General features: G+C 48.4%; 2 protein-coding genes across 2 annotated transcripts; one reads left to right on the top strand and one right to left on the bottom strand.

Annotated features, from left to right (window-relative positions):
* The first annotated feature begins 2,137 nt into the window (after positions 1–2,137).
* Positions 2,138–2,945, top strand: CEP19 (centrosomal protein 19kDa). Its single transcript, XM_009867878.1, has 2 exons — positions 2,138–2,273; positions 2,584–2,945. Exons 1-2 carry the CDS (start codon positions 2,138–2,140, stop codon positions 2,943–2,945), a joined length of 498 nt encoding a protein of 165 aa, XP_009866180.1.
* A 5,256-nt stretch (positions 2,946–8,201) lies between these two features.
* NRROS (negative regulator of reactive oxygen species) lies at positions 8,202–10,529 on the bottom strand. Its single transcript, XM_009867889.1, has 2 exons — positions 10,416–10,529; positions 8,202–10,169 (listed from the first exon to the last, which is right to left on the bottom strand). Exons 1-2 carry the CDS (start codon positions 10,521–10,523, stop codon positions 8,202–8,204), a joined length of 2,076 nt encoding a protein of 691 aa, XP_009866191.1. The 5' UTR covers positions 10,524–10,529.
* Positions 10,530–11,296: the final 767 nt, after the last annotated feature.

The raw sequence follows: 11,296 nt of genomic DNA, 5'->3' as shown, positions 1-11,296 counted from the left end.
AAGGACGGACCGGACCCCACCCCACCCCTCTCTCAACGTTTAGGCCTCGGCCGCGCGCGATGCCGAGGGTTGGGTGGAAATACGCGATGGAAAAGCGGCTTTTTAATGGCAAAAGTGGTTTTCCTGCAGCACAGCAGTTGGCAGGGAAAGAAAAAAAGAACCAAACCAAAAAGCACTTGTCTGTGTTTCAGAGATACTGAAACCAGCCTTCATGCAGGGTAACAAAGGTCTCTGCCTGAAGATACGAAACCTCTTTCCTCTCCTTTGCATGGATCCGAAGGGCTTCTTCTCGTATTTGTCTTTCTCACCTAAGGATTTATTTGCTTCTGAGAGATGAAGGCCCACTCTTGTGATTGTTAGTGACCCTTCGAAAAGCCGTTTTAGTTCAGTTGGAAGCATAATTTCTCATTTTAAGATAGCAAAAGTGGCCCTTAAGAGACACCTGCTTTTCTTTCCCAACTCATAGAACTATTTAAAAGCAAAAGGCTGAGCAGCTGTAGTTAATTATCAGTATTGAGAACATTACTGCAAATTTGAACTCTTTTCTACATGATTTTTAACAAAGAAGGAAGACTTTTCAACTGATCTTGGAAGTAGTTTTTGAAGATTAAAGGAATTTGTCTTGATTTGGAGACGTATGTTACAGCTCTGGGTGTAATTTCATACTTCCCCTTACTGCATTCTGTAGAGAAGGAGATGACCTTCGCGTTTGGCCTATTTTCAGTTATTTAAATCAAAAAGACATACATTCTCTTTTACACTAAGCTAGGAAAGAGGATCTGCAGCAGATTTGGATCTTTAAGTCTTCTCTAATATTTTATCTGACTCAGCCCTTCCTCCCCACTCACCCTTTTTCTCTGCCATTTAAGCATGACAGAAGCTTCCGATTCTTCCACGCACCTGCAGCAGCTCAGCATTTTCAAATCTTAAGACTTTCTTAGCCTTCATTTTATAATTTAAACTCTACAAGTGGTAATATGCAGTGTAAAAAGCATTTTCATTTGTCACTTGTAAATTCTTGGCTTTTCAGTTTCATTGATGGTGTTTTTTAGTTTGAGAAGGACTGAACAGTTCAACTCCTCTCTTTAAAATGAATTCATATCTTCATTGCTGCCTAATAAGAAGTTTAATTATTTTTAGTCTTCATTTCTGAATCCTTTCTCTCTCCTTGTCCCATCTGTCCTAGGCTACAGCTATGCTGCTATATTGAGATCACTCTGAAACTATAAGAAAGTTTTATAAAAGAATATGTCGACATTCTGGATGCAAGGTTCTCCCTTACCATATGAAGTAGGGAGTGGGGTATCCCCAATTTTGAGACAGAAACAGACAAATAAAGGCATTTGAACTATACCAATGAATTTATATATTTTCAAATCAAATATGTGTAATAGACAAGTGTGTATAATAGAATTCTGTCTTTGTTACATCTCTTGCAACATTCAGGTTTAATTTTGTGGAAACTTTTCCAGTGGGGTTCCAAGGTGTTTCAGATTTTTGTTTTATCTGCATTTTTCTTAAGTTTTTTTTTCAAATATACAGCAAAAATGTATTTTTATATTTTTACTGAAAAATTGGATTATCCCTTGGAGCTTTCATAGGAACTATGAGGTGATACAAAGTTAAAAGCCTGGTAGTTAGAGCAGAAGAGGGTTTGGTAGGTAAGCAATTTCTGGCTTTCCAGAACAGTGGATATCTTATGCCGTAAATGTTTTCGAAGAAACTGTAATACATTGATTTACTATTTTATGACATTTTTCACTTTTAAAAAAGAATAAATATATATAAAAATATCTTTTAAGTATCATTTGACTCCGTAGTACTCTATTTAGCTGGTAGACCAGAAGATTAGTTTGTGTAACATAGTCTTGGCTGAGTAGTGGCAAAAGTGTAAACTAGCAGTTGGGAGTCACTCTGCACCCTGGCACCTGGCTCATACAGCTTGTAGAGACATGTTCAGCTTCTGCTGAAATCGGGGAGACTTACACCCTGACTGTGTGTTTTTGCTGAACTTGTGTCACTAATCCTGATAAAAAGAACAGTACTGAGAGATACTCATGCTTTCCCTTTTTTCTTTTCCTGTTTTTCAGTGAGAACGTCTCTGATAGAGCTGACCACACTTCAGTCAGCAGCAAGAATGGTAATGACTTACATTGCAAAGAAGTGCGGCGTCTGCTTTCAGCCCCCGTCCATTATCCTGATCTACAAAGAAGAGAGCGAGGATAAGACTCGTCAGCGTATCATGCCTGTCAGAAATTTCTCAAAGTTCTCAGGTGTGGTGAGTTTACTTGCTGCATTCCCCAAGTCTCATCCAGACACGGTGAGAGGAACAGCTAGTCGGTAACAGCATTTTTAGTAACCACCGAGTAGCTTCTTACCAGCATGCAGGAAGTGCAAAGCAGTGTTGTTTTGGGGTAACACTGTCTCCTTTCTCCACTGCAGAGCCCAGGGCTACATCTTAGCCTGAGTAGTGGGTCTGCTAACTGTGGAGGTCTTGCTTGTGATTATTTGCAAGAAGAGGATATGTTTATGGGAAGGGATTTGCTTGCAGCTCTGAAGTCTTCATGGCAGCTTTCTCTTTAGACTGCAGAATGGCTGCTGAGCAGCTGAAGAATAACCCTCGGCACAAGGCTTACCTAGAAGGAGTCTCCCTGCATCAGCTACGAAAGCTGTACAGTTTGTTGAAAGGTCATTTGGCAGGAGAGAGCCTGGCTGAGGGCTTGAAAACGTTTCGGCAGGAAGAGACCATTGACCCAGAAGAGGATATGAACAAACTAGATGACAAGGAACTAGCCAAAAGGAAGCGCATCATGGATGAGCTCTTTGAAAAGAACAGGAAGAAGAAGGATGACCCAGATTTCATCTATGACATTGAGGTTGAGTTTCCACAGGATGAGCAGCTGGAGTCCTGTGGCTGGGACGTGGAGTCAGGTGAAGAAGTATAATTCTGGAAAAAGATGTCTTGGACGGGCAGTTCAGAGACAAATCTCGCAGTTGGAACAGAGAGAATGGTATCAGTGGATGTATCTCACCACATCATTCTCGGTTCGTGCATTTGATGCACGTTACATTGGCTACAGAGAACCCAAGGCCTGAGGTGCTACAGAAATTCCAGGTGTAAGTGAAGTTTGTTTAAGATCCCAGACTTGATGAAATGGAAATTGAGCAGCTGAACTTAACTTGGTATTTTGAGTCTTTTCCTGAGTGCCTAAAAAAATTTTGGATTATGTAATCTTTTGTTTACATTTCACTCGGCTTTAGCTGAAAACCTCACCAGCTTGCCTTGCTGTGATTTCTATTCAGCTTGGTCTGAAAATGGAGTGTTAAATATTTCTCTCTTGAAAGCAATGTTAAAGCTCTATTATATAAGTATATATTATTACTTGCTGGAACGTTAAGTATATATATTATTTCTGGATAAATCAACATTGCATTGAGACTATTACTCTCATGTTTCCTGAGTGATGCTTAAATCTCCAGCTTCAGCTTACACAAATATAAATCCTTATATTTAAGAAATGGGATGGTTAGTCTTGAAAGTACTTTTGAAAGTACAACAGTGATTTCAAACTGCTGAAGTGAGGTGTTTTGCTTCCTTATACTGCTGGATGATGCTTTCTCAGTAAGTGCTTAGTTCTGAGAAATTATGCTCAAACTGTCTAAAAAAAAAGTAGTGTGGTAGAAGGTCACAAAGGTTGGGGGTAGTTTTAGAGTAAAAAAAAAAAAAAGACATTTCACTCTGCTGCCTCATCAGACTGCAGTTCCCAGCTCACTCAGAATCATGGTAGGGAAGAACCTGATGTGACAAGTAAAGCTACAGCAAAAGGTCTTTCACGTAATGTTTTTATGGCCACTGAGAAATTCACCTCTGCAAATGAGTATTTTACTTATCCCACTGAAGTTTTTTAGTTCCACTCTCTACCTCAGCTAGTTTGTACTAGCCAAATCTTACTCTTTTGTAAGAACTAGAGAACTAATTTTAGGATTCTTTAGAAATTACACAACTCCAAAAGCTTCCCAGGTTTTGGCCTTCTGAACCTGGGTGGCTGTGAGGGTTATGAGTGAGATGGGCCTTCATCCTGAGTAGCCTCGACAAACTGATGCCTGAGGTAACTAAGAGGAGTTGTAAATTGTCTCCAAGACTAGTTTAGTTCCTGTCTTCTTGCAACCACAAATGAATTAAAATATGTCATTTTTATCAGTAAGATATCATAGCACAGAAGCTGGAATTTGGAAGAGGTCTCCTCCTACACTGGAATAATAGAATTAGTTCTGTGAAAAATCTGAAACTAGTGTCAGTTAAACCATTGTGTTTTGCCATCACTGGAGAAAAGAAGTGAAGTTACGTTTGTCCAAGGGAGTCTTCAGAAGATAAATGGAAGGCAATGCCTCACTTGCCAAAAATTCAAAAAAATGTAACGTCTGACTCAGCTCTCCCAGGAATGGAAAGGGCACAGGCCTTGCCCTGTTTCCAGTCAAAAATTGCAACATAACAGCATACAAAGATCTCCCACTTGGGTGGGAGGAGACCTGTGGGGACCTCTCTTCCACACTCAGCCTGTCCTGCGGCCAGGCCATCCTGCACCCAGCTTCATCCTGGCAGGGCTCCAAGGATGTAGTCTGCACCCCCTTCCCAGGCATGGCTGTCCTCACCAGATGAGGTCTACATGAGGTCTATTGAGTGCTTGCTTGAGATGTTAACCACGTCTCTAGATCGTGAGGTTCCTGATGGCTCATTCCTTCAGCCCACCTTCAGGATGGCAGCCCTACCTAATATCAACTGGTCATAGAATCATAGAACAGTTTTGGTTGGAAGAGACCTTCAAGGTCAAGTCCAACCTTTGCCCTAGCTCTATCAACACCACTAAACCGTGTCCCTCAGCACGACATCTACCTCTCTCTTAAACACCTCCAAGGATGGCAACTCAACCACCTCCCTGGGCAGGTGGTTCCAGTGCCTGACAACCCTTTCAGTAAAGAAATTCTTCACAACATCCAACCTGAACCTCCCCTGGCACAACTTAAGGCCATTTCTCTTTGTCCTGTCACTTGCTACTAGGGAGAACAGACCAATCTCCGCCTCGCTACAACCGCCTTTCAGGAGAGAGCAATAAGGTCTCCCCTCCAGGCCCTAGATCCCTCAGCTGTTCCTTGTACAACTCATGCTCCAAATCCTTTGCTAGCTTGGTGTAGCCCACCTCTGTACCCTCTCCAGCACCTCAGTGTCCTTCTTGTAGTGAGGTGCCCCAAACTGGACACAGTACTCGAGGTGAGGCCTCACCAAAGCTGAGTACAGGGGCATGATCACCTCCCTGCTCCTGCTGACAACACTATTCTTGATCCAGGCCAGGATGCTGTTGTCCTTCCCGGCCACCTGGGCACACTGCTGGCTCAGGCTCAGCCGGCTGTCCATCAACACCCCCAGGTCCCTCTCTGCCTGGCAGCTCTCCAGCCACTCCTCCCCAAGCCTGTAGCGCTGCTGGGGGTTGTTGTGTCCGAAGTGCAGGACTCAGCATTTGGCCTCCCAATTGGTCCTCCCAATTTAGGCTCATTTGTGAACTTCGCATGAAGGCATTCCATGGCCTCCTCCAGATCATGGACAAAGACATCTAACAGCACAGATCCCAGATCAGAACCCTGGTGTCATTTCACCAGCCTCCTGGTAGAGCACATCCTACTAACTGCTGCCATTCATGCTTGATCATCCAACTGAGTTTTACCTACCTGGTTGCCCCACTCATCGAGACCATGACATCCTCACTTGGATGCAAGAACATTGTAAGACATGGTGTTAAAAGCCTTGCTGAAGTAGAGGTAAATGGTGCCCACTGCTCTCCCCTTGCCTACAAATCCATCCATGTCAACAAGAGAGGCAAGCAGGTTGGTCAAGCACAGCCTACCACACTGACTGCTCCCAGACACCCTCTTCTTCTAGAAATGTACTTCAAGAAAGCATACTCCACAGTTTTCCCAACATGAGGGTGACCGTCTTGTTGCTCTCCAGGATGTCCTTTCTGGCTGTTACTGAATATGGGTGTGACATACTGATCGCCATGACTGTGCAAAGATGATGAACAGCAGCTTTGTAAGGACATCAGCCACTCTAAAAGTGGAATCTAGTCTTGCCCTGACATCCCTTGCACATCCCAGCTCCAGGTGAGCCTTGGCTTTCTGGACACCATGCAGCTGTGCCCAGGCAAAGCTGCGAACACCTGCCCTGATGGAAGAACATTAAGTAGCTTCCACACTGGCTCAATATGAGAAAAAATGCCTGCTTTTTATCCATGCCCTGGCAGTGCCCGGCACCTGGGTTCCTACCCACATGCCTGCCCACAGCTGTACCCCAGAGCTCCCCACCAAAAGGAGAAGCAATGGTGCCTGTGGCAGAGGAAGCACATACATCCACTCTCTGAAGCCAGACCCAGCACCCACAGCAGGGGCAAACGACCCCAGGGAGAGTGGTGCTCACAGGGGCACCCTGCTCACCCTGCCAGTGGGGAGACACTGAAATACAGCTGCAGTACCTGGCACTAGTGCAGACCTGATGGAGGACATCGCAGGGATATATTTATAGGTCACTGTAGTCCGTCGGGCATGCAGCTTATGGGCAAAGGAACAGCTGAAATAGTTTGAGGGATTCCCCAGCCAGGTCCTGATTTAGTTTTGGCTATTTTGGTCTAACATAACAGTATAATAAATGAAAACGGTTACAGCCATTTTCCTAGACCGGTTTGAAAGCTGGTCTTCCAGAGCCTTGACAGCACTTGGCCCCAGTGGTGCTGCTGGCTGGTCCAGTATGGTCTGACCTACACCATTTTTTCCAGCCTCACCCAGCAATCAGCCATGCAAAGCTCACCAGTGGCCCCCATTCTCATCCCCACGCCTGTGCCAGGGAGGATGCTGCCCTCCTTGGTTCCTGCTGCCTGCGCTGTCCCCCGGCATCACCCCTGGCCACACGCCAGCCTTGGGCATCTCCCTCCACCACATCCCAGGACAACTCCAGTGTAAGGCAGAGGGACACCGGGGCTAGCGGTGGGGGTTTGAGCCCCCAGCACACCCTGCATTGCTCCACTGAGCTCCTCTGAGTTCAGGCAAGGACAAGCCCTCAGTATGCCCACACTGGCGCTGCCACTCACTTCTCTGCACCCTGTGTTCTCATTAAATTGAGACACGTTTCACGGGAAAAATCCCAACAGTACCATGGGAATAAAGCTGCTCCAGTTCTCAGAAAGGCTTTTGAGTTAGCCTAAACCACCATCACTTCTCATTTCTACCCACAGTAACCCTCCAAGGAACAAAGCAGCACTTCCCCTGGTAGCACAATGCCGGTAGGAGAGAGCCAGTACGTGCTGTGACCAGGGCTGGGTGGAGGAAACCCCCCCATGCTGCTGGAGCCAGCAGCCTGTGAGAGTGGGGCTTGCGCAACAAGGAGGAAGGCTTTCTCTTATCTCCTTTGCATCTCTTTAATCCAGCAGTTGCCAGAGAAAAAGAAAATAATAATAGAATATTTCAAGTGATATAATTTATTCTCCTGTGTTTCCAGCAATATTTTAAATCTTTGAAGATTGAGCTATTTTTATGGGCTTTTCTAACTGACTTAACCAAGTAACAACACCCCAAACACATCCTTCAGCTAACAACACCTGTCTCAGCAGCACACACAAGTAGGTTCACACCCCTGTCTGCCTGCGAGATTGCTAGTGCTGGCAAGAGTAACACGGGAAGCTGTGGCCAGGGGCAACCTTCTCCACAGTGCCTGGGTGATGCTTGCTCCAACCTGGGGCAATTCATGAAGGCTGCTTGCAGACATGGAGGATGTTTTGCAGCACAGTTAGCTTTGGGGGTGAATAAATTAAAGGAACTGCCAGAAGGGGGAGAAAAACAGCCCTGGGGCGAAGTGTGTGTGCCCCTTCAGCCAAGAGGTGTTTGGTGTTGTGTTTGCTTGGCTCTCACCATCAGCTGAAGGTTTCTGCTGAAGATACATCCCTTGAGGATGCCCAGTACAGCCCCAGGCTCTGTCACCAGACATGACCCCGCAACTTCCAGGTAGCCTTAGGGCATTGATAGCAGGAACAGCAGCTCTCCCAGCACCATCCATCAAGTCTCCACCTCACCCACCTCAGAGGGGTTATCGGCTGTAATCCTGACAACCCACTTGCATTAACTGTTCCTGAGCCCTTCCTTCTCCTCCTCCTCAGCCATCAGTAAGGGCTTGACACCCCACACCGGCTTTTCACCACTTTCAGCAGCTTTTGCTTGAACATGAGGAAGATGACAGCAAAGGCCACCAGAAGTGTCAGGCAGGTGGGCAGAGCCAGCACCAAGTAGAGGAGTGCCAGGTCAGTTGTCTGCCAGCGGCAGCTCTGCAGGACAGGCTCGGGCAGTGCCCTGGGGCTCAGTGTGCGGGAGGCATAGCTGCAGGTCACCTCCTGCCTGTCAGGGACATGCAACCCCTCAACCCACTGCAGGGAGTCCCACCAGCCCAGCGTGCAGCAGTTGTAGGGGTTTTGGCTGAGGTAGACCTCCCGCAGGCTCTTTCCCAGCGGTGTGTGCGCAACATCCAGCGGGAGAGTTGGGAGGCAGTTGTCCCGCAGGTCCAGGCTGTGCAGTTTCAGGATACTCAGAGAAGCAGGGAAGACAGTCAAGGAGTTCCCTGAAAGGTCCAATCGCACAAGGCTGTTAAAGGCAGAGAAGTCCACTGCAGTGGTGGAGAGGCTGGTGTTCCTAAGAGACAACACCTGAAACGTCCGTGTAAGGTCCTGCAGCCATCCCAGGTCCCCAGACAGTGCCTGACGGTTGTCGGAGAGGTCCAAATGCATCAGTGATGTGCCCTGGAAGGGGTGGCCACCCAGTCCCTGCAGACCACAGCCAGCCAGGGAGAGATGAGTCAAGGTCTTTACACCCCTGATGTCCACGCAGGGGGCACTCTCCACCTTGCCTGCAACAGCTGTCTGGGGACAGAGGTCAACCCGGTTGCGGCTGAGGTCCACAGTAGTGATCTTCCTAGCGTAGGTGAAAACCTCAGGAGGAAGTGCCCGCAGCCTGTTGTTGCTAAGGTTGAAGAGCTGCAGGTTGGGCAGGATGTCCCTGGCACCCACCTCTGCCCCCAGCTCTGACAGCTGGTTCTGGCTGAGGTCCAGCTCCATCAGCATGGCAAAAGGGTTCCCCTCCGACAGGTGAAACATCTCCAGGCAGTTCTGGTTGAGCTTCAGGTGGGTCAGGGAGGGCATCTGGGCCAGGAAGCCCTCTGGCAGGTACCACACCTGGTTCTGGCTCATATCCAGGAGGTGCAGAGAGGAGAGGTTGCTGTGGCAGATCTCATCCCAGAGACTGACCGTTGTGATGTTGGTTGAGTTGCCATCAATGAGCAGGAACTGCACTGTGACATCTGCCAGGGATGTGCCATTGGGAAGGCGCTGGTAGAAGCTCATCTTGTTGTCCTTCAGCAGCAAAGAGTGCAGCTTGCTCTGCCGAGGCAACACAGGGAAGAAGAGGAGACGGTTGTGGGACAGGTCGAGCACCTCCAGCTCAAAGAGATCATCACTTTCCAGTGCCAGAAACCACTCAATGACATTGCTGCTGACATTGAGCACCCTGAGCTGAGTCAGGTCAAACTCCACTACACAGGGGAGGTAGTTATAAGCTATGTTGAGCCTTTGCAGCCTCTGCAGCCCTTTGAAAGCTTGGTCAATCTCAAAGATGTAGTTCTTCTCCAGGTTCAGCTCCAAGAGCTGTGTCAGATTTGTGAAGAAGGATGAGTCCAGCCTCATGATGATGTTCCTAGCTATGGACAAGGACTCCAGAGAGGACAGGTTGCCGACCAAAACCAATACCATATCCTCAGTGAGACGGTTTCCAGCTAGATCCAGCATCCTCAAGGCTGGCAGAGCAGAAAGAGCAGCTGCTGTCAGCGAGTAGTTGGTGAATATAAGGTTGTCTGCCAAAGAGAGCATATGAAGGCCTTGGCTGCTGAGAAAGGCTCCGGGCTCAATGAGCTCTAGACGGTTCTTAGGCAAGCTGAGATGCCGCAGCTGGTGGTACAAGAGCAGAGAGGTATTGCCCACAACCTGGATAGCGTTGTCGTCAAGCAACAGCTCCTCTGTATCACCTCGAAGATTTCCTGGGACAGAGCTCAGCCATCTCCCAGTGCAGTGTGCAGTTCTCTGAACCTAAAGAAAGAAGTGGATATGTAACACCACACTGAGACACAGGAGATGGGAGGAGGTGAGGAGGAAGAAGTTTGGAGAGCAGAGTGGGGATGGAGGAGGTGGCTCTGTAGTTAGAGCCTTGGCACCCAGTCCACTCCTTAAGCTGAACCAGTAGCTGGGAGATGGAAGGTCTAGAAAGGCTGAGGCACCAGGGCTTTGCGTGGCAGGGCCAGTCAGGAGGGTGAGGATTTGCAAGTGAGGACTTACAAGCTCACAGCTGCCAGGAGATGTTGCCCAGTCTGCAGTCGCCTGACTTCCCCATCCCACTGCCAGGAGGACCAGAAGCAGGGAGACACCAGGGAGTGGAGCCTCCATGTCAGTGGCGGCACTCCTGCAGAGACAGAGACAGGGGTGAGAAGGTCAAAAGCTGCAGACTACTCATCTTAAAAGGCCCAGATTCTCCCAGGGAGCCCATCATGGCAGCAGCGATCCTTGTGCATGGCCAGCCTCTTGCCTGTAAGTGCTGCCTGCAGGCAGGCACAAAGCTCCTGTTGTTGCCCCCTGAAGTACTCAGAGGCAATGGGCTACCAACATGGCATAAGTGGTGGCCATCATGCCCTGTGAGACCTGGGCCACTGCAAGCTGCTCACAGAGCATTGGCAAAGAGCCCCAGCACCAAGCCCACCCATCCCAGCAGGACCCCTTGATGGGAACCACCAAGGAGAGCCTGAAGGGCAGGAGAGGGGACAGGGGGGTGGCAGTCTGGTTCCTGCACAGAGCGGCACACATGGGAGAAGCATCGTTGTCACTGCACAGCTGCTCGCAAACGTCACTGAACTGCAGTCCTCAAGTAGAGGCTTCTCGCCGCTCCAGGGCTCATGCCCCCCACTCTGACACAAATATGCCCCTGGGAGGCACTGACCCAGCTACCGCCAAGTTCCCTGCAGCACCCATCCCTGCCAGAGGTCCTCCCAGGGAAGCAGAGGCTCTCCAGCACAAGGTGCCCAGTTACTAACTTTGTGGAACTGGAGCTGACGGCATTTGCATCTGGGGGAAAGCTGAACCTCAAGCAAATGAGCAGCAAGGTCTCGGTGAGGGCTTGACAAGCTGTGTTTTCATAACTGCCAGTGCTTGAAGAAGAAATGAAG

Source organism: Apaloderma vittatum, unplaced genomic scaffold (assembly GCF_000703405.1).
Source record: "Apaloderma vittatum isolate BGI_N311 unplaced genomic scaffold, ASM70340v1 scaffold34230, whole genome shotgun sequence".
Classification (NCBI taxonomy): Eukaryota; Metazoa; Chordata; class Aves; order Trogoniformes; family Trogonidae; genus Apaloderma; species Apaloderma vittatum.
Note: the sequence above shows the minus strand (reverse complement) of the source record. Positions and strands in the feature narration are given on the sequence as shown.

Coding starts and splice junctions, on each gene's coding strand:
- CEP19 (XM_009867878.1), top strand. CDS start 2,138: ATGGTAATGACTTACATTGCAAAGAAGTGCGGCGTCTGCTTTCAGCCC. Junction 2,274..2,583: donor AAATTTCTCAAAGTTCTCAG/GTGTGGTGAGTT, acceptor CTTTCTCTTTAG/ACTGCAGAATGGCTGCTGAG.
- NRROS (XM_009867889.1), bottom strand. CDS start 10,523: ATGGAGGCTCCACTCCCTGGTGTCTCCCTGCTTCTGGTCCTCCTGGCA. Junction 10,170..10,415: donor CTCCTGGCAGCTGTGAGCTT/GTAAGTCCTCAC, acceptor TTCTTTCTTTAG/GTTCAGAGAACTGCACACTG.